At 39.2% G+C, this 27,067-nt stretch overlaps 1 protein-coding gene across 1 annotated transcript; it reads left to right on the top strand.

The window, feature by feature from the left end:
* On the top strand, window positions 1–26,071 carry LOC119780787 (sodium/potassium-transporting ATPase subunit alpha-1). Its single transcript, XM_038280935.1, has 24 exons — window positions 1–103; window positions 9,965–10,163; window positions 10,453–10,563; window positions 14,035–14,094; window positions 14,315–14,416; window positions 14,525–14,626; window positions 14,712–14,825; window positions 14,929–15,063; window positions 15,794–15,911; window positions 16,016–16,284; window positions 16,373–16,681; window positions 16,843–16,977; window positions 18,192–18,384; window positions 18,477–18,652; window positions 18,738–18,874; window positions 19,230–19,380; window positions 20,533–20,701; window positions 20,775–20,929; window positions 21,003–21,126; window positions 21,214–21,359; window positions 21,463–21,593; window positions 22,964–23,065; window positions 23,776–23,867; window positions 25,872–26,071. The coding sequence occupies exons 2-24, from the start codon at window positions 10,152–10,154 to the stop codon at window positions 25,898–25,900; spliced, it is 3,072 nt and encodes a 1,023-aa protein (XP_038136863.1). The 5' UTR covers window positions 1–103; window positions 9,965–10,151; the 3' UTR covers window positions 25,901–26,071.
* Window positions 26,072–27,067: the final 996 nt, after the last annotated feature.

Raw genomic sequence — 27,067 nt, 5'->3', positions numbered from 1 at the left:
CTCGTCTGGAGCCGGAGGGGGAGGGAGGACTTTACAAGGCAAATTGTCACAGCCTGAACTCAAGTTTCACTGTCAGGTTACACTTAAATCTCCAGAAATACTGGTATGTAGATTCATTTTCTTCCCTTCAGTTTAATGTTGATAGAACAGGCTTTTATGATTGAACATTTCAAGTGAACTTACATTTTTTTTTTTTTTTTGACATTTTTGAGGTAAAAAAAAAAACTAAGTCTGCTATGGTTAAATTCTTGTTAGTTTGCTTTTTGTTTTGAAGAGTTTGTTTATTAATGTGAGGCTCAGTGTAGTTATAAATGGCAATGGTTTCCTTACCTGTGCTAAAAAATGTCAGATAGGAGTCATCAGAGTGACTTGTTTTCCAGAAAAAGTTAAAATATTTTATATCATACATTGGATTCAGTTTCTCATATTAAATTCCTTCAATAGAAGTGATGAAGATTCAATAAAAAGGTATTCACAATTCAAGAGATTCTATGCCTTAATTGGGATATCATCATATCAATAGTGTTCAATAATTTAGCAGCTCAATCCTTGTTTTTTGACTCATATTCCCAATGAATAACAAACTGTTATAACAAACTGGTGACAATAAGGTGAAGGAACAAATGAATTCAAACTTCTCTCAAGGGTATATGAGTAAAGGGAAGATCATCTCAGCAGAGACCTTCCCAGAAACCTCCGTCATCTCCTCTTGGGAAAGCCAGAAGAGTATTAGGAGCAGCCCCGACCTCCTCCCAATGGGACATGTCTGGAACACCTTTCAAACTTCCCTTTCAAGGCGAAAATATTGTCCTCACTTCCTCACCTGACTCCTCTTAATATGGAAAAGAAGTCTTCTCTGAGCCTCTCCTGGTTGGCCTTACCTTATTTCTAAAATGGTGCCCAGTCACCCTGCGGAGGAAAATAATGTAAGCTGCTTGTATCCGGGATCTTGCCGTTTTTGGTCATGCCCTAGATATTATGGCCATAGGTGTTGGCGAAAATGTGAATCGAACAGTAAATTGTGAGCTTTTCCTTTTGGCTCTGCTAACAGCGGCTCTATTCACCCCTAAATCTTGAACAGGACCTCATATACTCTAAATCCTCTACCTGATTCAGGAACTTCCCTCAAAACCTTTGTTTCAGATTTTGAGTAGTTGGTCTTTATCCCAGCAGCTTAGCACCCGGCTACAAACCCCCCCCCCCAGTGCCTGCTGTAGGTCGGAGTTCCTCAATTCAAACCCTCAAAGTCCAGCATTTGCAATATATAGATGTGTCTCTGCTTCCACACCTAAATGAAATGGCTAAATTACCTCCTTAGTATGTAGTAAAGTTCTCCACAGTCATGCTAATGACTAGCCTCGTGAGACCATCCTGATCTCGCGAGCTTCTAAGATTTCACTCGCTAATCAGTCTGGAGACTCTCCGTTGAAGAAAATTTGGAGCCGTTCACCAAACGAACGTCCAATCAGCGTTGGCTTTGAGACGGGTTGAGGTGTGACGCAACGAGAAGCGTGACAGTTCAGTCTAAAGAACATGGCGGCTTCACCCGATGAAACTAGCGTTAGCGTGGCTATCGAGTTTTATCGGAATTACAGAGTATTTCTTCACTGAAAGAAGAGCAAAACACTGCTCTGGAGGCTTTTCTCAGAGGAAAAGATGTTTTTGCTCTTCTCCCGACTGGTTTCGGCAAGAGTAGCCTGGCTGTTAGTACGTCATATGCTTCGTTGATCTGCTTGGTTTATTTGGCCCGCCTATCACCAACATAAGCCAATCAGCTATAACCAGTATTTTCGCCCCTTCCCAAAATTACTTCAGCCGAAGGTTTCCAGGTGGATATGCGGGGAAATCCATCTGGCAGAGTCAGGTTAGCTAATGACCTGATTACTTGATTTTGGTATGTTGTAGCAGATACACATCTAAAAGATGCAGGACAGCCGTCCTTGAAAAGTGGAATTAAGGAACCCTGCTTTAGGCCTTTTCCTGATCCGCCACTACAAATTGGGAAGTCAGTGCTCTAAATCACATTAGTGCAAATTTTTTTTTTAATACAGGTCACACTTACTAACCCATCTAATAATTTCACTCAAAAGTTGGCAACTCTTTTTATTAGGACACTCCACCCATTGGCATTAATGAACAAATGCTTATCTGCAATTTATTAGCTAGCATTAGATAAGTCTCTACCTGGCTTTAGTTCAATAAATGGAGATTTTTTTCCCCAGACACTTAAAGCTACAGTGTGTAATAATTACAGGGATATACAGTCAGAAATGTAATATATTATACATAACTATGTTATTTATCATCATCTACGAGCTCAGCCTCTTAACCTTAATATTTGCGTTGCCTTAGAATTCGTCATCTATAATTACATAGGAGCGGGTCTCGCAGCCATGGAGGCAGACATCTTTGTGCTACGGCAGCGCAGAGCCAACAAACTAGCGATTGCGAGATCGCCCATTACGCTCGAAAGTAACTACGGCAAGTTGAGAGAGATGAACTGAGACGGTACTGAACAGTAGATGGCAGTATTAAAATTATCTATGTAAACAAACCTCATCACTTGAGAAGGTAGGTGATGCGGACGTTGTGGAAGACATTTTGTCCCGTAACGCTCGCCGTACTGTTGGGGGGGAGAAGCGGTGGGGGGAGATGTTCATGTTGTTGCGGTCTGCAGTCTGGACGTTAGATGTCGCTGAAAATTACACACTGTAGCTTTAACATAAAAGCTAGTTGGGGGAGAAACAACACATAAACACATTTTAAATTTCCTTTAAAGCAAAGCTTATCTGAGAAACGTTACTGCAGTTTTACAAACACCTTGTTTTACAAGGTTTACCATCTGTTTTTAAACTTCATAGGAGATTGATACCCTGTCCTTCCATGTTATTATGAAACCAGTTTTGCAAAACAGAAAAAATATTTTTTATACCAAGCCCTCAAACACCAGACGTCATTCAATCCTTTTAGCCTACATCTGGTCGGTCCAAATTACTCTGGATTTAGTCCAGAAATAGTTGTTGAAAATTAGGCTATGTTTGGTCGATCTGATTTTGTCCTACTTTGTGTTAGTCCTGTAACAGACGTGTAATACAGACGCGTTGTGGAACGTCTTTTCTGCATTCTGAAAATTACAGCTTTTCATCTATCACTTCTCAGCCAAATGTAGACGTCACAGGGACTTAAATTGTGTCATCTTTTCAAGGCCTTTAAACCAATTTTGCTTGGTGGGAAATATTTGCTAGAGTTAAGTAGGAATACAAGTGGAAGTTTTCAAGTTGAAGACACATTTTTAAAATGTCTGATTCACTCGTTAATTTCGATTAAAGGATCTACCTGTATGTGTGTTTCCATTGGAGAGCAAGTACAATATAACAGCCCCATCAATAATAATAAAGAGCCAACGTTCTGCTGCCCCACTTCACGCCTTTGATGAACTTACCATCTTTGAAACAGTACATGTTACATGTCCTCATCAGCAATGTAAAATAAATAAAGTTTCAGTCTTAAAAGTTTGTTTTTCAGGTAAGACGCTGATCTTACATGTCAACAAACTTCACCTACAGGCTAGCTTATTTGGATGTGCTCTCTTCATCCTCTGACATGGGAGCTGGCTTGGAGCTCGTCTGCCTGGCTGTGTGTTTCCTCCGCCTATTACAGCTGCTTTTTCTGTCTCTGCTTCTGTCTCCTTGAACCCCAGTCGGCCTCAGCAGATGGCCGCTCACACTGAGCCTGGTTCTGCTGGAGGTTTCTTCCTGTTAAAAGGGAGTTTTTCCTCTCCACTGTCGCTACAAGCATGCTTAGTGTGAGGGATTGTATGAGTCAATGAGTCGATATAATCAACTGGTTTTCCTGATTTAGAAAACTTTGAATCAATTTGACTGTATGATCTGATTGAACTGTAAAGTGCCTTGGGATGACTTGTGTTGTGAATTGGCGCTATAAAAATAAACTGAATTGAATTTAATTGAATTTGTGTTGCACTAAAGAAAGACAAATAAGGTAGCTGGTTATCTTTACTCGCAACAGCCTCATTTTTTCAATTACAGAGTAATACAAATAATTGATTGAAGATTTTTTCAACATAACTGAGTCGAGTGATTAGTTGATGACTCTGGGGAAATGGCCTCTATCCTGAAGAGGTGTTTCAGCCATTGATACAGTTACCAGGCACTTCCCACCGGGGATGGGACAGAAATATTTTAGCGCCTACTAATGATTGCTTTGATTGGGAAAATGGTGCCAATAATCGGCCCTTTAGTAAAGAAGCACATTTCTTCATACAAGTACAAGCACTTCTTTTTGGGCCTTATACTGGTATTGGTGCATCCTTAGCCAAAACAGATCTAAATAAATCTTCTACGTTTAACCCTTAAATTGTCCTTATGAATGTAGCATTGTTTAAAGATATATTGTTCAATTTTTATGCCTTAATTCAATTCATTTGAATTCAGTTTATTTATATAGCGCCAATTCACAACACATGTCATCTCAAGGCACTTTACAGTTCAACCAGATCATACAGTCAAATTGATTCAAAGTTTTCTATCTAAGGAAAACCAGTTGATTGCATTGACTCATTGACTGAAATGCAATCCCTCACACTAAGCATGCTTGTAGCGAAGGTGGAGAGGAAAAACTCCCTTTTAACAGGAAGAAACCTCCAGCAGAACCAGGCTCAGTGTGAGCAGCCATCTGCTGAGGCCGAAATATAGTTAAGTATGGTTACAAACACTAAGCAGCCATCCTGAGAGCATTTTGAATAGCCCTGCAATGCTTTGCAGTGAAACAAAAGCTCAAGAACAACTAATTATTTAAAACAACTCTAAGTTCAAGAGAACATGCTCTATCAATGTTCAAACAGTAGCACAGCATAAATCAATGTATTTATTATGTCTTTTGTACTTTAAACTAGACTAAAGGTTGGTTTATACTCAGAAACCAGGTCGTCTGCAGATATGAGACACACGCATATCTGCGTGTGCTACCCTCAGCACTTTTACAGACTTGTTCCTCTTTTTGCATTTTCTCACACAGTATCTTGTATTTTCATTTATTATTTTCATACTTTGCTGGGAGGTGCTAACTGACTTAGCCACAGTAGGCTACTTCCTTGTTTACCCTCCCCGTACACATGTGAGATATCAAACCTCTTTTGTTATTTTAAATAAACAGAAATGGCTTTATTTACTAACAAACTGAGCAAAAACATTGCATAAAATAAAAAGATAACAAACAATATGCAAGCAGGACAAAATAAAAAAGCGTTGCAACCAGAGTGAGCTACTGGAGTATACACTTTAAAATGTCAAATAGCATAACTGTTCAACTTTAAATACATAAATAGGCTTTCTACTCCTAAATCACCCATTCACTTAATTCAGTTTATTTCTATAAAGCCAATTCACAACACATGTCATCTCAAGGCACTTTTCAGAGACAAGTTTTCTATATACAGAAAACCAGCAGATTGCATTGTCTCATTGACTGTAAGGCAATCCCTCACACCAAGCATGCTTGTAGCGACAGTGGGGAGGAAAAGCTCCCTTTGAACAGAAAAAATCCTCCAGCAGAACCAGGCTCAGTGTGAGCTTCCATCTGCTGAAGCAGAATAGTGGTTCTCCCAAACTGTTTACATTTAATCACTGCTGAACTTTATTGAATGGAAATGTTAATTTACTGTCTGAAAGCTGTACTAAATGAAACTTCGTTTTGTATACTCTCTGTGTATACAAAATGATAATAAAAGTTGTCTAAGTCTAATCAAGGAGATAGAAGCAGAGATACAGAAAGAAGCAGAGATACAAAAAGCAACTGTCAACCAGCTCCACAGGCTGCCCTGTCCTGGAAACACACAGCCAGGCAGACGCGCGCCATGCCAGCTCCTATGTCAGAGGATGAAAGAGAGCACAGTCACAGTCAGATAAAGATCACTACACTGAAAAACAGGCCAAGCTCCAACATCTATAAACAAAGGTGTTGATGGCAACAGAAGCACAGATGATATATCTCTCCAGGATGGTGTCACAGCCAAACAGGAACAGATCAGATGAAACTACTATGATGAGAAAAAGCAGAGAGAGCATAAAGTTAGAGGTTAAACTAACAAATATTGCGGAATGAAAGAATAGAGATAGAATGAAACAGAATGATGAAAAGTGTTCCCTATATCCTTCAGCAGTCTAAGCCTATAGCAGCATAACTATAGAGATACTGTAGCTCTAACTATAAGCTTTATCAAAAAGGAAAGTTTTATGTCTTCCCTTAAAAGTAGACAGGGTGTCTGCCTCGCAGACCAAAACTGGTAGTTGGTTCCACAGAAAAGAAGCCTGATAACTAAAATACCTGCCTCCCATTCTACATTTAGAAATTCTAGGATCCACTAGTAACCTTGCAAATTGAGAGCAAAGTTCTCTGTTAGGAACATAAGGAACAATCAGATCTCTGATATAAAACAGAGTTTGGTTAGTTAAGGCTAGTGTCAAAAAGCTAACCAAATTTTTAATACTAGGTTTTGGAATTCTTTCAATACGTCCCATTGGTTTCTCTCTTAATAGAGGGGCTAGGTTCTGGTGTTCTTATAAATTCATAAATATCAGGCAGAGAATCATATAGTCACACTCTTCAGACGCTCCATAATCAGACTTTGATATCTTTCCCCAATAAGCCCCACATGTTTATCAGGATCAGATTGCATTTGATTTAGATTGTGGTTTCTGGGACAGCTATTTGTTTAACAGTCAATGCCTTTCGGGTGTCTTTAGCAGTCAAAATGGTTATGGAACCCAGAAGATTCAGTTTGATTATTAAACATTTTAAATGCCTCCAAGCGTCACTCTGGGTCCAAAGTGCATGACAGTTTGAGTACTACCAGTCCAACCTACAGGGTAGTGAAACATTTACACATTGTCTTTTTATAGACATTTTAAAAAGCTGATGGAAAGTTTAAACGTTACTGTTTAAAAGGCCCCTTTGATTCAATAGGTCACAAATGTATGGCAGGTTTTCATTAAATATTTCTATAAATATCTAGAATATTAGACAAGGAAATTTTCTTGCCTTTTCCAGCAGCTTTCTGCTTTAGAAACAGAACACACTTAACTTCTTACACTGCTAAAGCTCAATCTTTCATAGCTAACGGCTAAAAAGACAACATCAGCCCATAGTCTCTCGCACGTAATGTTTCCCCCAACAACGTTACTATGACTTCTTGTACTTGCTACTACTGTCGCATTACAAAGGCCATGTTTTACGTCCTCAACTCCCAAGCTGTTTATGTACACCAGAACAGTGTTTTGGGTCAAACAAGCTCCTATACCACCTTAATTACAGAAGATAAATCCCATAAACCGTGATAATTTGCTCTTTTGATTTGATTGATGTAGAAACTGTGCTGACTCTGTGTGGGGGGCCAGATTCCCAAAGCCTTAACCGCTCTCAGAAAGGAATCCAGGATATTAAAGTGTAATCCAGAAAACTTCTACAGTTATTAAGACACTCAGTGGAGGTTTGCAGAGTTCAGCACAAGTATTCACACCCCAGAACAACACTTTATGGAAAACTGTTTCTGGGAAAAAGAAAACCATTTATAGCATCATGTAAATTTGCCCACACGCACCATCCCCCACACTTAGACATGGTGGTGGAAGCATCATGCTCTTGGAGGGACAGGGAGGGAAGCGTATTGATGAGTTAGAATAGCCCAGACCTAAATCTAATTCTGAATCTGTTATAAGGTCTAACAGATTTCGCTTTAGGGCATCATATGTATGCGTCCAAACAAAAATCATTCTGTTTTTCAGTTTCACAGTCAAAAAATACAAAAAACGTGGCAAATCTATGGAGAGAATTTTCTTCCATTATTGTTGCAAGCAAAGAACATGATTTGTAAATAAAAATTTGGAAAATATGCAATCCAGAAACAAAAATTGTAAAAGATTTTTTATTCAAAATGGATTTTGAGAAAAGCTTTCTACCTAGATTTGGTTTTTTTTTCTATTATTTTTCCAAAATGTTTATATGTATTTTTCAATATTTTTTATTGCTATGGTTTACAGATTTTATAATTTCAAATCTTTTTTTCTTATTTGTGTTTTTTTAGATTTAGTTTGTGATTTTGAATTATTTTTATGTTGTATTTTACAGATTTCTATTAGTGAACGTATGAATCAAGAGCCAGCATTTGTATTGGACTTAAAGAGAATGGGATCTCTAAAACTTCATTTAAAAAAATGTAACTATTTAAAATAAAAAAGAATTGAAAAGAAACGTGAAAAAAAAAAATTTTCTAAATCAGCAAAAAAAAGGTTTTTAAAAAATGTATATTTAAAAATGTAAAATCTAAGATATGAAATCTTTAAAAACAATTTGAAAAAATTAAATACCAAAAACACAGAAAAAAAAAGAAAAAAGAATAGGAGAAAACTACGGTGGCCCTGAAGTGCAAACTGCAACTACAAATCTAAAAGCGCAACTACATTAAGGAAATCGCAACTACATAAAGCAAAGCGAAACTACATTAAGAAAAACAAAACTACATAAAGCAAAGAGCAACTACATTAAGAAAAACAAAACTACATAAAGCAGAGAGCAACTACATTAAGAAAAACAAAACTACAATCAGCGATGTCTCATGTTTCCCACTGGTACCTACCTTTTCCGGTAGGTTAATGTAATTGTGTTTTCCTTAATGTAGTTGCGCTTTGCTTTATGTAGTTTTGTTTTTCTTAATGTAGTTGTGCTTCTAGATTTGTAGTTGCAGTTTGCACTTCAGGGCCACCGTAGAAAACAGCAAAAACTTTTTTGTGCTCTACTTTCAACAATTATGGAGCAAAATTCCCTCCATACAATTCCTCCTAATCCGTTGTCATTTCACAACATTCCTTCCATTTACTCCATCTCCCTCCCCCATTTTGACATCACCCCCCATCCACCCTCTCCTCCCCGGCATAGCTGAATGAGTACAAACAGTCAGGAAGTTTACTCCAAACAATCCAGTGTCCTACGCTGCTCTGGCACCAAGGGTAAGCCTTCCACCTCACCGGTTTCACCCAAACAGAAGAAGACTCTGTTCCGCTGACTTCAGGGTCACTGGTGTCATCTGGTACACGTGCGTCGACATTGTACCAATGCTTTTTAGCTTTTGCACTCTATACTTGCAGTTTCCCCAAAGCTATTGGCAGTGATTGACCATTTGACCTTCTCAAGGGCACTAAGTTCAATGAAACCTGCTCTGTTTCACTTTATGGCTTGAAGGATCCTTCTAAGAACAGAAGGGTGAGGCCTCTGACAGCTATTTATGAAATAAAGTGATCAAATGAACTAATGTTAAGCAACAAAAAAGACATGTATTGGAGTTTAAACATTTAACAGCTAATGTTTAATTTTTTTTAAAGGTGATTTTGTCCCCCCCCCCCCCTACAGGACAGGCCGACCTTAAAGAGGCAGAGCCAACTGCTCTGTAGAATACTCCCTCTGCATTCCACAGTTATCTTTCCTACGTGCAACGGTATATCTAACCTTTCTTCTAGCTTTCACTTTTTGGGAGAAACAACCTTTCCTGTGCAAAATGCTCGAGCAAAGACTTCCTGAATTGGACTTTAACATCTCTGTCTGTAGCTTTATCTCCACGTGTTTTACATTCACAACTCAACTACCTTATTTGCTCTTTTCCCCCTGATTGTTGCTGTTTGTAGTGCAAACACTCGCAAACACAAATGCAGCAGGGCGACTGTATGAAAAATGTAATCCAGTTGGTGAAAAAAGCGGACGGGCATTATGGAATAATTAAAAAAAAGGAAAAACTTAGGGAAGCTGTGAGAACAGAATAGGGAAGTTGAGTAAGAAATGGACCCCTCCCCTTTTCTCTCATAGGTTTTAGTTGAAAACACCACCCCCACCTCTACCAAAGCTTTCTGCAACTCACCTGTCTAGTTTCTCCTCCCCCAAACCCCTCCCCCTACAGAGCAGGTAGTCCTCCAAGCTGCATATATAAAGGTATGCTAATGCCAGGCAAACCATCTTCTCTGCTCTGGGAGTGAGGAAGACAGCAGAGCTGAGAGAAGCAGTGTGGGAAACAGAAAGAGGCGGAGTGGGGAAGTTTTTTGAAAAAGGAACATTGGATTGACTGCTCTCAGAGCTACTCTGTAATCATGGGGTTTGGAGTGAGTATTTCAACTTTTACTCTTGTTTTGATCTTGTTTTCATTCAGGGTCATTAGCAAAGGCTTACAGATTTTGAAATTTGAGGCATTCTTTTTCAATTCTGCTCTCTCTGTAGCAAGTAAATGATTAACACAGGTTTTGCAGCTTGTTTGGACAGCAGAAAGAGGAATATTTTCTTGTGCTTCCTTGTGAAAAAATCCAAACAGATGCATCAGAGCTGTCTTTCCATGTGGGCTCTGTTTAATTCACTGACTTCTATTCCTTTTTTACTCACTTTCCTTCAATCCAGAAAGGAAAAGATGACTACAAGCCGGCTGCAACGTCGGAAAAAACAAGTAAAAAAGCCAAGAAAGCCAAAGCGAAGAAGGATATGGATGAACTGAAAAAAGAAGTGGATCTGGTGAGTTTACCACCTTGATTTTTGTTAGTGCTCATGGAGCCTGTCACTATGACCGGTCACGGCTGACACAAACCTCTCAGAGTCACATGAGACGTCTGCACCCTGTTTAGTAAAGATTGCTACCTACAGAGCTGCATGTGCTGTCACATGTTATTAAAAAGCTCCCCAGCTATAATCAGCTTCTAACACATGCTTTCAATTGGTTGGTTTACAGTGGACTTGAAGGAAGTGGCCACTTTCAGCTTTACATTTCTTCAGTTTCTCTTTGTGAATCTTAATTTCCAAGCTTGAGTAAATGAAGGTGTTAGAATGCCGTGTAGGTCAGAGTAGCGGACAGCAATGGTTGGCCAAGTTCCATCCGATTCAGCTTTCTGAAGACCTTTCACCAAGGTCAAACAGGAAGTAAAAGTTCAGAAACTGCTAACTGAGGAGGGTATACTTTATTTCACAACATCTCTATATTTCTAATGTGTTATAAAGACATTTTTTCTGCAAATCAGGTGCATTCTGACCAAAAATCTTTAGGAAGTGTTGACTTTGGAAGTGTCCTTCACAAGGTCAGACCGCAAGGAGAAATGGTCAATGTCAAACCAACTGACCTCTTGTTCCATCTCAATACGCAATACTTTTTCGCTTATATTTGGAAGTTTATTTAATCTCAACAGCTAATGTATTTATAACACATTTCTAAATCTACGACTCTTTAAACTCAAACCTTAATCGCAGCTGGGTCTTGTACTCATATGCCAACTACATACAAAAAGTTTAACCTACATTTTCAATGTATTTGGTCTAAACTAACTCTTAAAAAGATTAACCTTCAACATTACATTTTAAAGGGAAAGTCCAGAATACAACACTTATGCTTGCCCTCAGTTCATTTTTAATTATAAGGCAATAAAACTCTTATCTTGGTGATATATTAATAGTTATAGTCCTTTAAAGTGCCTTAACTAGATCTCAAAGTCCTGCCAAAGCTGAAGGACATCTTCATGTCATATCAAACCCTATCGCCAATCTCCTGTGATCTCTCCAATCTTGCATATCATTCACTGCAATTAACGCCACACCCTCGTCTTTAATGTGCCTCCCGAGACATAGGAAGTCTTTGAGTTCAGATAAATTCTTTGGAATGATTTACCACCATGCATTAGCGATTAGAGGACTTCATGTCTGATCAGTGGTTGAATAATGATTGCTTATCGAGTAGAAGTGAAATAGTAGTAAAGCACCGAAACAAACCCAGCTGAGATGTTAATAATTGTCATCCGGTCATACAATTACCCCGAGGATTCAAAGTCCAGCCAAAGACAATAGAGGCTATCCCCATAGCAACATTATGCGCTCTTTGATTCGACTGTGTGCTGTAAAGTCTGAACTGGAGATGCTGAATGCTAGATATGCAGTGGGTTTGGTTTCATTTATCTCAACAGCAGGAATTCCCAAAACCTCAGTTTATCTCAGTTTGTGGATGGCTATTCAAATACATCGAAAATGTGGCCAAAACATGAGAGTTAAAAAATAGATGTCCTCAGTTGGCCTGTTGAGATCACTACTTTGGATCATGTGATTACATTTTCTCCGTGGCCGATTTGCCGTGCTTGATTATTAAAATGCCAAATGGTCATAGGAATAGAAAGGATCATGTAATTAATCCCATCTCTTTCACTAAAGTCATTCAGTGTAAGATAAACACTTTAAGCTTTTGATTGACTTAGTCTAATAGAAATGTAAATTTGAAATGGGGACTAGAGGTTAAAAGAAAGTTCGATCGTAAAATGGCATAGTTGGTTAAAAATATTGCTAACCGATGTAGAGAGTGATGCACACATGACTACAAAAGTTGTCACAGCTAGCATAACTCAAATAATAGACACAGGACTGGTTCATAATGGTACTTTTTAGGATGATTTTTAACAGTTAGCTCCTTTTTATTTTGGCATGGTTTTTAATAAATAGTTATAGCCAGTCAGGTCGTTCATAAATTAGCAGCTTATCTTTTGAAGTTCATCCGTTTAGTTTTTTCTTAATAATTACCTGGAAATCTTTGCACAAAACTTTCTCACCAGCTGATGGGAAGTCCTCATCATCTATGACAATCTGGCATGGGAACTTAAGAACTATTTCCTTTTACATTAAAACATTTTCTCTTTTTTTAAGTTTGATAGCACTTGGACAGCATTTTTTGGAAGAAGCGTACTTTATTTTCAAGTTGAAATATTCTTATTAATAAAAATAATGATAATAATAGAACTTTATTGATCTCACATTGAAGAAATTTACTTGCATTTAACTGATCCCGTTGGGGAGCAGTGGGCTGCCATTGTGCGGCGCCCGATGAGCAGTGTGGGGTTAAGGGTTTTGTTTAGGGACCGAGAGTGCAGACTGCGCGGACCACTAGGTTAGAGCACTCCCCTATGGCACAAAATATTGCACCATTTGTTGCTTTACAGAGATACCACTCATTGAAGAGGGTGCCACACCAGTGGTTGCGAGAGTGGTGCAAGTTCACTTTTCTTCTTACTAAACTTTCAATAATGGACAGAATTGAACCATAGCATATAGTTATTTCTGTAGTTTCCTTTACCTACAGTAAACAGACTCGCCTATTGGCTAAGGTCATTAGAAACTTTATCTTGAAGACTATGGATTGCTGCCATGATTGTTAGAAAAGTATTTTCTTATGTTTTGTATCTTCATTATAAAGCCTTGAAACTATTGTGCATGAAAGTAACTGTGTCTTCATTGTGGTTTCCAGCACTGACAGAAGTATGCTGTAACTGTGTCACCGCAGAGAGCAGTGTCATCATCTCAATTCCTGGTTTCTTATGATTGCCCATTTTTGTTTTGTTTCACAGTACAATACCAATAAAAGTGGGATATATGATTGCAGTTAATTCAAACCATATTTGAGGTATTTATTCTCATTCAACCGCTGTGGGCGTTTTTTAAATAACAAAAAAAAAAGAAACTCAGAGTGGGCACATGAATGTGTCAGCCTCTCTGAGTGTTCATTTGCACTCACGCTTTGGTTTGACCCAACAATTAGATAAGCAGTTAAATGAAACTTTGTTGAGTATTCTTTAAAATGTGGGTTGTAAAGAGTGGATAAACTTTCAGAAATGAGCCCAAATCAGTTTCCTTTTTAATATAAAACATCAGTGTGTTTCTTGCCCTACAGAGCTCTTTGCAGTTTGTGGTTTTAGCGCAGCTACAAAGTCCTCTACAAAGTAAATTGAATGTTAAACAAATCTTAACATCACTGTACGCATCCGCATGCATTCATAATCCCGATCAGATCGGCTACTCTCTTTTGAGCTCTTTATGTTTCCTGGAGGATACGTCAACACATTCTTTAATCCCCAAAGCAGATAATATGTGTGGTTTTAAAATGACAGGGATTTATGCTTGTTTGACGCAATGTCTGTCAATCTCATTCTCTCCTCTTCGTGTCCACCCCTCCCTCCACAGGATGATCACAAGCTGACAATGGATGAACTTAACAGAAAATATGGGACGGACCTAACAAGGGTGAGTTCTCTGCACATAGGATTTATTGTGGTTCAGAGAGAAAGATATGGCCAGGGTACAAGTTCCAAGTCAAAGCACACAGACACTGTCCCTGAGCACAATGTCAATTAGTTATGCTATAGAGTTGTGGTGTCAGGGCAAAATATTTGATAGTTTCTGTTAACCCAAATTATGAAATTTTTGACCTAAAATAAACTAACCTCTTTGTATGTGTGTCTAGGGTCTTTCTTCATCCAGAGCAAAAGAGATTCTAAACAGAGATGGTCCAAACGCCTTGACACCTCCTCCAACGACTCCTGAATGGGTAAAGTTCTGCAAGCAGGTACGATCCAACAACCGCATCGTTTTTTATTCTCGCAAAATTCTTTTATTGGAGGCACAGGGTGGAAATTCCTCACTAGTTTAAATGATTTCTTGGTTTCTCCTCCAGCTATTTGGTGGTTTCTCCATGCTGCTGTGGATTGGAGCAATCCTCTGCTTCCTCGCCTACAGTATTCAGGCTGCTTCTGAAGATGAACCAGCCAATGATAATGTAAGAGGGGACTGTTAATATGGATGAGCATCATTCCCTGGTTCTTCGGAGACAAAAGTCAAAGGTCTTATCATTCTCCCTGCAGTTGTATTTAGGTATTGTGCTCTCTGCTGTTGTCATCATCACTGGTTGCTTCTCCTACTACCAAGAGGCCAAAAGCTCCAAAATCATGGATTCCTTTAAGAATCTCGTCCCACAGGTAAGACTTCCTTGTTTCCTCAGGCTTTAATTGACTCACTATGACCACATGTTTGCCTTTTGCTACAGTCTCCATCACTCCTTAACACTTTGCTTAATTATAGCAAGCCCTTGTTGTCCGTGATGGAGAGAAGAAGAGCATCAACGCCGAGGAGGTGGTGGTCGGTGATTTGGTGGAGGTGAAAGGTGGAGACAGGGTTCCTGCCGATCTCAGGATCATCTCTGCTCACGGCTGCAAGGTTTGTGTGCATTACTGGTGCACAAATATTGGGACCCCTGCTGTCAGTACTTTGCAATCCCTTCATAAGGACAGGTTCAAGCATACAAAGACAAGAGAACCTTCAAGACTTCTCTTGTCTACTTTAGGTTTTCTATATTGTTTTAGTCAAAGGACTAATAGAGGATTGTTTCCTGGATGTTGGACTTTTTTCATGTTAATTAGGCGAAATGTTGGGGATCAGTATTGTTCTTGAATACCGGTGACAAACAGTCTTTTAGTTCTTTTGTTCAGTCAATCATATTTTTATCTGAATTAGTGAAATTTCAAAGAGCTTATAATGCCTTCTATTTATCCCTGTCCTTTGGCTTTTAAAGGAAAAACAGCTTCCTTGTTTGCCATAGGTCCCTGAGATGTAAACTGTAAGACACAAACAAGTTTAAGCAAGTAGCTCTTTTTCTCCTGCAGCCATTTACTAATTTACAAGGACAAACCTGCATTTGCCTAACCTGTAATATCCTAATGGTATTGTCTTCTGAGTTCCCCCTAAGAACCATTTTTCCAGGGAAGTAGGCTCTCCAAAAATGTAAAAATACTTGTATTACACCAATTTTATAGGAATTGCTAGGGGTCCTGATAGTATTTAACTGAAGATTTGAAAAAAAAATATATATATATAACAAAACACGTGTGGTATGTTGTCCAAAAAAAAAAATTCTCTCACCACTGTTCCTTTCTGTTTTATCCTTCAGGTGGACAACTCCTCTCTGACTGGTGAATCAGAACCCCAGACTCGTTCTCCAGAATTCACCAACGAAAACCCCCTTGAGACCAGGAACATTGTTTTCTTCTCCACCAACTGTGTTGAAGGTACTAAAGAAGTCCTTAAAGTAATCCTATATTTATGATGTTAGGTGCGATTTGGGGGGTATGTGAAAGAAAAATCGCTTGAACACATCCTTCTTGATGTTCAGGAACTGCCAGAGGAGTCGTCATTAACACCGGCGATCGCACCGTTATGGGTCGTATTGCCACCTTAGCGTCCAGTCTGGAGGGAGGAAAAACTCCCATTGCTGTTGAGATTGAGCACTTCATCCACATCATCACAGGCGTGGCCGTTTTTCTTGGGGTTTCTTTCTTCATTCTCTCCCTCATCCTCGGTTATGGATGGCTGGAAGCTGTCATCTTCCTTATTGGTATCATTGTGGCTAATGTGCCGGAAGGTCTGCTGGCTACTGTCACTGTAAGTACTAAAGTCCTTTAATCTGAGATCCTTGGTTCACTTTCATTACAGATTATTTGGTTTATAAGGGGTTGATTCTTCTCTCCAGGTGTGCCTGACTCTGACTGCCAAGCGTATGGCCAAGAAAAACTGCCTGGTGAAGAACCTGGAAGCTGTCGAGACTCTGGGCTCCACCTCCACCATCTGTTCAGATAAGACCGGCACCCTGACCCAAAACAGAATGACCGTGGCCCACATGTGGTTCGACAATCAGATCCATGAAGCCGACACCACAGAGAACCAGAGCGGCACCTCCTTCGACAGAAGCTCTGCCACCTGGGCGGCTCTGGCCAGAATCGCTGGACTCTGCAACCGGGCCGTCTTCCTAGCTGAACAGAACAACGTTCCCATACTGAAGGTGAAAAGCTGGTGTAGTTGTAGAGATGTCTGAACCTTAAGATCAGAAGTTCTTTTAATGCAATTAAATTTAGCATCATACCCGAAACTTTTAGCACCATTTTAGCTGCAACTGCATTCATTTAAATCTTTTTCTTCGATAACATTCACTGAAACCCACAGAGAGATGTTGCCGGTGACGCCTCAGAAGCTGCCTTGCTCAAGTGCATTGAGCTTTGCTGTGGCTCAGTTAAGGACATGAGAGAAAAATATCAGAAGGTTGCTGAGATTCCGTTCAACTCCACCAACAAATACCAGGTAAAACATTCATCCGGTCCAAATTATTTAACTGTTATTTAAATTCTAGTGCACTGCCAAAGTATTCAAACACACATTTTTTTCACATTTCTTGACCAAAAACACACAATTAATTCTATCAGTATTTTTGTGGTGTTGACCAATGCAAATTACCTCATTAAAAAAGGTCAAGCTCTGTGAAATTTGACAGAGAATTTCTATACATATTTATTTTTTCAGTTTCTACAAGAAACAATTGGAATAAGGAAAAGACTTTGACTAGACCATTCTAACAGAGTGTTATGCTTTGAGTCATTCCATTGTAGCTTTGGCTGTATGTATGGGGTCATTGCCATCTTTCCATTCTTTACTTGTTCCATCCCTTCTTTTCCTTTTCCTATCCTAATAGTCATTGTCCTCCCTTCCTTCTTTATTAAAGCCTTCTGTATTTAATTGTGAAGTTGTGGCTTTCCATCCGTGTCCTCACCCAATTCTTATTTTTGCCCTTCCTTCCTTCCTTCCTTCCTTCCTTCCTTCCTTCCTTCCTTCCTTCCTTCCTTCCTTCCTTCCTTCCTTCCTTCCTTCCTTCCTTCCTTCCTTCCTTCCTTCCTTCCTTCCTTCCTTCCTTCCTTCCTTCCTTCCTTCCTTCCTCATGTCCTTTCCTGCATATTTAGTTGGCTCCTTCATGTTAGTTTGTTTTTTTCAGGTTTCGCATTTAAAGCCCAAACCACAAAAATATGCATCTGGAAGAAGTCTAGAATTTTTTAATTAGAATGGATTTTAAAACAAAAAACTTTGTTCATCATTATCTCCCATTTGATGGGGGATCTTGAACACACCATGATTGTACCAGTACCTGAATACAAATGCACAGCCGAGCTTTTTGGTTTTTTATTAGTAAAATGTTGTCAACAGCTTCATTGATCCTCCTCTTAGGAATTTCCCAGAAATCAGTGGTGAGGCACGGTGTAGTGGCAGCACATTTTAGATATATTGCTGAATTCCATTGCACATTTGCCCTGAGGTAATGAAAATTTAAATGTGGTAGTTTTGTAATTGTAATTCTTATTTTACTGTCAAATATATTTTATTGCAATCGACTTTTCTTTGTTCCACTGTTAAAAATCATGGTCCATGGGTAGTTTAGGAGAGTTACTTTCTCGCAAACCAAATCGGTGCCCAGCACAAAAAAACGTTAGGGACGCACTGGATTAAGGTTTTCTCCTTTCCAATAGCTCTCCATCCACAAGAACGCAACTCCTGGAGAAACCAAGCACCTTCTGGTGATGAAAGGAGCACCAGAGAGAATCCTGGACCGCTGTTCCACCATAGTACTCCAGGGCAAAGAGCAGCCTCTGGACGACGAGATGAAAGATGCTTTCCAGAATGCCTACGTGGAGCTGGGAGGACTTGGAGAGAGAGTTCTCGGTAGACCATATATTCTTCACTGTTAAAACCTTTCCTTTATGAGACATCAGGACAAATCAAAGTCTTATTCAAATCTTTTTTTTCTTTTTAAGGTTTCTGCCATTTCCACCTTCCTGATGACCAGTTCCCTGAGGGCTTTGCCTTTGACACTGAAGAAGTGAACTTCCCCACTGAGAACCTTTGCTTCATCGGCCTCATGGCCATGATCGATCCTCCTCGTGCTGCTGTGCCCGATGCTGTAGGCAAATGCAGGAGTGCAGGAATCAAGGTGATTAGAGTCGACTCTCTTGACGTATTTCTTTTGTACAAAGGAGCTGTAGATTCAGTGCTTCCTCTAATCTTCTTCCTCTCAGGTAATCATGGTGACAGGTGACCATCCCATCACTGCCAAGGCCATCGCTAAGGGCGTAGGTATCATCTCTGAAGGCAACGAGACTGTTGAGGACATTGCGGCTCGTCTGAACGTTCCTGTTTCAGAAGTCAACCCCAGGTCAGTTCTTTCCCACCGAGCAAAAGTTGGTTGAAAAGACATTGAAAATGTGAAATGATTTACTTCCAAACAACGTCTATATTTGGTTGAAAAGTGAAAAGCCGTAATTTTTAGATCATTGAAAAGACGTTGAAAACTGTCTTTGAAATATCTTTTCAACGTCTACCATTGGACTAAAGCGGGACAAAATCAGATCAACCAAACACAGCCCAACAACTATTTCTGGTCTTTATCCATACTATGACGGACCAACCAGATTTAGCCTAAAAACCTACTTCTAGATGGCGTCTTGTGTATGGGGGTAGATGGTTGATTTTAGCCTTTGTGCTTAAGTTTGCTGGGATTTCTTCCACAGAGATGCCAAAGCCTGTGTTGTTCATGGCGGTGAGCTCAAAGACTTTACATCGGAACAGCTTGACGAGATCCTGAAGCACCACACAGAAATCGTCTTCGCCAGAACCTCCCCTCAGCAGAAGCTGATCATTGTGGAGGGTTGCCAGAGACAGGTGAGGCTCAGGGAAATTATCTGGGATTTAGGGCTGAGATGAAAAGGGCAAATATAGGAACACAAGTCTTATGAAACTGGGAAAAAAATTGAATCGTTATCTACAGTAAAATGGAGTTTATTGCATTATTGTTGCAATTTGAAAACAGAAATGCAATTCAGAAATTAAGCTTTAAAAAAAGGTTTCGAGAGTACCTTTACTGTTTTCTTACAAGTAATGACATTTTTTTCTCAAATTTCTTTCATATTTTATTTTTTTTATTGCATTTTTTTACCAAACTTTATTCTATCTAAAACATGTTTATTACAGATTTTATCATTTTAAATTTTAATTTGTGTTTTGGATTGCAATCTTTAATAATATTTAACATTTTTTTTACTAAAGTAAGTCTGTAATAATATCCAGAGTATTTGGGGTTAAATTTATTTCCCTTATTTTTACAACAAAGACCTTGTTTTGTAAAAAATAAAAATGTATCTGTTTTTTTTTTATTTCACATTTTCCAATTGAGTTTAATGAACTGCCTACTTTTTCAACCTCGTGCCAGATCGCATTTCCTTCACTTTAAGCCTAAAACATCTGTTGCTGCTTACTTTCGTGCAGACAAATAGCGATGCTTCTTTGCCTCTCTCTACAGAGGAAAAAAAAAGCAGTGAAAAAAAAAGTATCAAAAAGTTTTGTTGTACTTTTTCTTTTTTGACTTCCATTTAAAAACATGTAATTTGCTTACAACAGTAAGTGAACCAACATCCCCCCTAGAGAATGTGTCCTGTAAAAAGCCTTTAAAAGGTAGGCGATAAAAAAAAGAATATAAAAAAAATGTGAAAAAAATATTATTAAAAAAAAATAAAAATAAAATAAACATTGAGAGAATTAAATGTGAAAAAAAAAATGTTACACTCAAAACTTCTAAGTAAAAAAAAATCTTAATATGTATACTCCAATTTGGTTTGCGAGAAAGTAAATCTCCTAAACTACCCATGGACCATCTTTTTTAACAGTTGAACAAAGTAAAGTATACGTATGTATATGTATATTTTGATTAGATTTCATATAGTGCCATTATTTCAAACCTGTTTGAAAATGGTTTTACTAAAAGTATTTCTTTTTAAAGTAATTGATTACTTTTATCGGCATCTGTTTCCTGTCTAGGGAGCCATCGTGGCCGTGACAGGTGACGGTGTAAACGACTCTCCAGCTCTGAAGAAAGCTGACATCGGCGTTGCCATGGGGATTGCTGGCTCTGATGTCTCCAAACAGGCGGCCGACATGATCCTGCTGGACGATAACTTTGCCTCCATTGTTACTGGAGTGGAAGAAGGTGAGAAGATGACTAAAAAACATGTTATTTTAGATCGGATTTATAAATACTAACCAGCGTGTTGATCGACCAGGTCGCCTGATCTTTGACAACTTGAAGAAGTCCATCGCCTACACTCTGACCAGTAACATCCCTGAGATCTCTCCCTTCCTCCTCTTCATCATCGCCAACATCCCTCTGCCTCTGGGAACTGTCACCATCCTCTGTATCGATCTGGGAACAGACATGGTAAGTTCCTCTGGAGCTTTGTTGAGTTTGGTTTTGGGCAACTGGAGCTACAGGTTATGTCTTCATCCCCTAGGTTCCCGCCATCTCCCTGGCTTATGAAGCTGCTGAGAGTGACATCATGAAGAGACAGCCCCGAAACCCTAAAACAGACAAACTGGTGAACGAGAGGCTGATTAGCATCGCGTATGGACAGATCGGTAAAAAACCTTTATATCTTGGTGCATCTGTAAAAACATGACGTCATGTGTCGAAAACGTCATTTTTAAAGCTTTCGCTTTGATTAGGTATGATGCAGGCCACAGCTGGGTTCTTCACATATTTTGTGATCTTGGCTGAAAATGGATTCCTCCCCATGGACCTTCTTGGAATCAGAGTCTTCTGGGATGACAAATACGTAAACGACCTGGAGGACAGTTATGGACAGCAATGGGTCAGTATATCTTGTAATGTCTTCCTTATGTCTTTTCAGCCCTCATTTGATCTTGCTTTTATTGATTCTTATGCTTTTTTTTTTGGTCCCGGGTGTCCTCCAGACATACGAGAGAAGAAAGATCGTGGAGTTCACCTGCCACACAGCCTTCTTCACCAGTATTGTAATCGTCCAGTGGGCTGATCTGATTATCTGCAAGACCAGGAGGAACTCTATTGTACAGCAAGGAATGAGGTGAGCTAAACTAACTGATGTGCAGATACAAAAAACACACCAAAAAATTTGTTAAAAACTCCTTTTTTTAGGCTCTATATTAGTTATACAATTGTGAATTTAGTTTTTATCTATTATGGTCTGACCCAAGGCACTATTGCAGGACGTTGATGAAGATTCTCAGTCATCCAGGTCGTAGTCATTCCGTAAAAGTTTAAAAAAATGTAAAAAAACAATCCACTGGACTTGGACCTCTTTTAACAGAGGTGGTGGACTCAGATTCCAGCTTCCAAAAACTTACAATTCAGTTTTAGAGATGATCAATTCCAGATATCACCACACCCCCCACTGCATCACAGAGGAACAAAGTACCTCCTCTCTTCAGCCGGTGAACAATACCTCCTTAACGACCGACCCTTAACAATTATAGACAGGTTTCAGGTATTACAGGCTAACAATGGAACCAAACGACCCACTCGTTGGTTTCAATTTGCATGTTTCCAAGCAATAAGAGGCCTTGTCTATATACAACTCAAACTCACTGCGGATCCAGACATTTGAATTGAGAAAGCTTCCTGGAGGGGTGGCGAAACATCTTCAAATCTTGGAAACCAAGTCCAGCGGATTGTTTTTAAAAAAAATTTTAAACTTTTACGGGATGACTATTGCAGGACCTTTGTTGTTTTTGTTCTTTGTTAATAGACACCTTTACATGGAGACAAATGATCAGATTGAAGGCCTGATCAGATCACACAGTTTTCTATGTACACATGTCATGCTGAAGATTCAATTTTCATCTGTTGTTAAGAATTTTAGTTTTTATGTCTATGTTTGTTTTGATAAAATTGTAATGTGATGACAGAGGCTGTTGAGTATGAAGTCAGAACTTAGCTCTTAAAGGGATTCGCTTGAAGATGCTTTTCTAACTATACTAGCCACAGCTGAGAAGAAAACAGTACTGTCTCAATATTAGATCAACCTTTAAAGTGACAAAGGTTAGTGAAAGTATATGGAAACAGATCCACATGAGAGTACGATAAGGGCTAAATTAGTGGGGGTAGGAAGCTCAAAGTGCAGAGAAGGAGCATATATTTTATATTGGGGCATGGTAGGGAATGTGAATGCAGTAGGAGTAGTTTACGTCAATGCATTTTTAAATAAAACTGCTCACATTGGTATTTATTCTACATGATCTCTGTTTCAGTAAGAAATGTATGGAACGAAGCATGATATTTTCCTAAATTTGGAGTCTTCTTCCATAGTTTTTCTAAAAGGGTTCCCAATCTATAGGCTCCACAGATAAATCTATAGCCTATCTTTAATCAGTTGTACATTAGATCAAATAAGCGGGGCAGTTAAACATTTTTTTAAATGTTATTTTCTCCCAACAGGAACCGCATCTTAATCTTTGGACTCTTTGAGGAGACAGCTCTGGCTGCTTTCCTGTCATACTGTCCAGGCATGGATGTCGCCCTCAGAATGTACCCTCTCAAGTGAGTAAATCGCACACCTACGCTATCCTCTATTCAACATTTATGCTGTACTTATCAATGCATAATGTTCTTTTTGTTAATGAACATTCACTATTAGGTGTAATGCCCATTAAAGCAGGTTTTTTCTGCTAATTTCTGCTTTCGGAGGTTTTCTTGTTCTCTAATCCATGCAGAAAGCGTTTTGACGTGCATGAATTTTAGCACAGAACTGTCTTTGATGTCTTCTATATAGAGAAGTTGGCTATTATCTCCTGGCTTAAATAATTTCCACTACAGAGGAATAATAAAGATGCTCTAGTTCTAATGAGATTATTTGAGGGAAAACAGAGAGCAGAAAGGACAGATCAGGCTCATTAGCTCATGGTTTAAACTCATTCCATCTTCTCTGGCATCTTTCTCCTGTTGCGTTTGTTCCTGCCTCTCAGCTCAGTATCAGTTACAAACTCCCAGTTGAGGAATAAATCTGCATCCCAGTGGAGTTTATTTGCATTAAGGAGTGAGCATCAGCAGAGCAACGGCCCTGTGATGATCCAGTTTTTACTTTAGTGTATATTAAACAAGCTACTTCTGTCCAACAAGCTTTTGATGTGCTTTTAGATGAACTATAGCGACTGTTTTTCCTACAGGCTGTAGAGGAGGTGTGTCATGCCTTTGTTGCTATTTTTTGGTCATATTTCAGTTTTAACTCTCCATCTGTCCAATACTTTCAGGCCTGCATGGTGGTTCTGCGCCTTCCCATACTCTCTACTCATCTTCCTCTACGATGAAGCCAGAAGATATATCCTTAGACGCAACCCAGGAGGTAAGACTATTATTTGCTTTTTTCTTTAAGTTTGAAAACTAGATCTTTGGTTTATTATCTTAGACATACAAATGTACAGTAGTGCAGTTTCTTTTCCTGGCTCTGTGGATAGTTGTGTCTGATACTGTAGCGAAAACTGCAGCAGATGGTAGCGGCCCCGTGGGAGTTGAACCCTCAACCCTGCCATTGTTAATGCCTCGTTCCACCCACGAGGCTCCACAGGACCTGTATGGAGGGGTCCAGCTCTGATTCAGCTTCTTTTTTTTGTTTTTATTGGTTTTCTTGCGTGTTTGTCAGAGATGTTACATCTGAGCCCCACAGCATGGATCACTGAACGCGGCACAGCCCATCCAAGGCGAATGATGCGTTAACGTCACTCTCATGAAAATAAGTCTGGCTGACATGTTTCCTGTCTGCAAAAAGCGTTTTTTTTTTCTCACATCCTGACAACACAATGTTACAACTGCAAACTGTAGCTCTTAAAGATTTTGTAACAGATAAACCCCAAAGAGAAAAATAGGTCAAACTAACATCTCCATCTCTGTCTTTCTATTTTTTTTGGACATTCAAACATCTGAATCTGCTGTCATCTAGGCCACATATTTCAAACTCAAATCCAGCTTGTCACAGATATTCCCTCCCATAAGGAGCCACGACTAGTTGAACATGTTTGCCTAAATATTTTTTTTCTATTAGCTTAAAAATTGCTATGCTTAATAAGTGATTATTAGGCCCTAATTGAAATATTAGATATCCTTTGTTATATTTTTACCCATTAGCCGAGCAGTTTTTTTTTGTCATATTGCATTTGATTTGTATAAATTTAGACAATGACACACTGAGTCATTGCCTTAAAGTTTTTATGAGCAGTTTTAGATGAGATATGCATGGAAAGAAGCAAATGTGATCTGCTTGTAAGCTGTTTACTGTATTAGCTAAAGCTAACACCATTAGCAGAAGCTAACAGGAAACAAATTTAAATTAGAAGAAGATGAATAATTGTTTTAAGTGACAGTGAAGCTTCCGTCTGTCATTGTAAGATGCTTTGTTTTATTCTATCTGTGAAAGTGATTTGATCCCAATGCTAACAGTAAACAGCCTCAGTTAGAAATTGTAGGCCTTTGTACCGTAGTTCTACATCTTGGTTAGCATCTCCTAGCAGCCGCGGCACAAACTAATTCTCCATTCTCCACTCTGTTTAATCCATTTAATCTAAATAACCTCTTTTCATTTATTAATTCTCATCAATTTAAACGCGCTTCACTTTAAACTGAGCAGCTGTAACATTACTAATTGCAGTTTTGGATGGATGGATCTAGCGCAACCCATCCTTGCATATGTCAACTACAACAACGTAGCAATGGTTGTGGGGGTGACCGCATTTAATTTAATTTTATTATTTTTATTGAACATCTCATGCTAAAAATAAATGAGTACAAAAATAGTTCTGTTGGGATCTGTCACAGAGATAAAAAACAAATGACTTTGACCAGACAATATCAGAAGAAATTTAAGGTTTTTCATATCATTTTGAAGCCTCTTGCATGATGGAGATATCATTTAGGGGCAGCTGAGGAAATAGTGTAACAAACAAATACTCTAAAACCTAAACTCCAACTTAGAAAGAACTGTTATATTGTAAGTATTTTAACCTCTAGAAAGGTTCTTCTTTCTTCCAATGCCGTTAACTCATTTGCTATCTAAACAATGAAGGATAGCAACTTCTTTTATAGTGAAAAGACCACAGTGTCTTCCGTCCCTCAAGGATTTTACTGTCATCATAAAATATTTGACTATATTGTTTCTAATTTAGGGCAGATTTTCGTCCTTAGTCAGGTTGTAATTCTTTAATCACTGCCATCCAGCATGAAGGATGACATCATCCTGGCGACCTTTTGTAGATTCAGCCAGTTTGACCTCTTGATGTTTAACCTCTGATTGTAAAAGAGTAATAACGTAAAGGACAAATAACCCTTGGTTGATTATGTCTGCTTTATTTTTCAGGTTGGGTGGAGCTGGAGACATATTACTGAGTCTGCCCAGAGGGAGGAAGTGTTTTTCATCATTATTGGCTGCCATGTTACATATTTGTTTGAAATGCCAAAGCCAACAAACACAAAAGAAAACAAAGCATGGATAAATTAAGCACATCTTAATTTATTTGTCATTCAAAATAAAGCTTGTCCATAACATTGTGCCCTGGAGCTGCTTGTCCTTTGTTCTTTTGTCCGCTGTTTGCTGCTTTCTAGCTTTATTTGCTTCAACCTGGGTCCAATCCATCATCCATCCATTCATCTCTCCATTTATCCATCCATCCATCCATCTCTCCATCCTTCCATCCACTATCCATTTCTCCATACATTCATCATTCACCTATTTAACCCTCTCATCATCCATCCATTTATCCATCAATCAACCTTCCGCTCATCCATCCATTAATCCATCCACCGAGCACTCATCCTTCCATCTCACCATCCGCTGATCATCCATTCTTCCATCTCTTCATCCGCCGATCATCCATCCTTCCATCTCACCATCCGCTGATTGTCCATTCTTCCATCTCTTCATCCGCTGATCACCCATCCTTCCATCTCCATCCACCAATCATCCATCCTTCCATCTCTTCATCCACCCACCACCCATCCTTCCATCTCTCCATCCGCCGATCATCCATCCTTCCATCTCCATCCAACCATCCTTCCATCCACCCATCCTTCCATCTCTCCATCTGCCGATCATCCATCCTTCCATCTCCATCCGCCGATCATCCATCCTTCCATCTCTCCATCCGCCGATCATCCATCCTTCCATCTCTTCATCTGCCAATCATTCATCCTTCCATCTCTCCATCCACCCATCATCCATCTCTCCATGCACCCATCATCCATCCTTGCATCTCTCCATTTATCTAACATCCATTATCCATTCACCCATCTCTCAACCCTTCCATTCATCCATCTCCCCATCCATCCTTCATCCATCCACCCATCTTTCCATCGATTTCTCCATCAATTATCCATCTTTCCATTTACATCTAACCATCCTTCCATCATCTCCATCCTTCCATCCATTATCTATCCCTTTATCCCTCTTAACATCCATCCATTTAGCCATTTCATCATCAATCCACCCATCAACGTTCCACTCATCCATCTCCCATCTTTCCATCTCTCCATTCATCCATCCCTCATCCACCATCT

The sequence above is a fragment of the Cyprinodon tularosa genome, unplaced genomic scaffold, assembly GCF_016077235.1.
Source record: "Cyprinodon tularosa strain WSP-4 unplaced genomic scaffold, ASM1607723v1 ctg166, whole genome shotgun sequence".
Lineage (NCBI taxonomy): Eukaryota > Metazoa > Chordata > Actinopteri > Cyprinodontiformes > Cyprinodontidae > Cyprinodon > Cyprinodon tularosa.
The sequence above is the reverse complement of the archived record's forward strand: the minus strand, read 5'-3'. Positions and strand labels throughout refer to the sequence as shown.

Excerpts from the sequence above, each read along its gene's own strand:
- LOC119780787 (XM_038280935.1), top strand. Across the intron at positions 14,627-14,711 it reads ATGAACCAGCCAATGATAAT|TTGTATTTAGGTATTGTGCT; the intron begins GTAAGAGGGGAC and ends TTCTCCCTGCAG. Across the intron at positions 14,826-14,928 it reads TTAAGAATCTCGTCCCACAG|CAAGCCCTTGTTGTCCGTGA; the intron begins GTAAGACTTCCT and ends GCTTAATTATAG.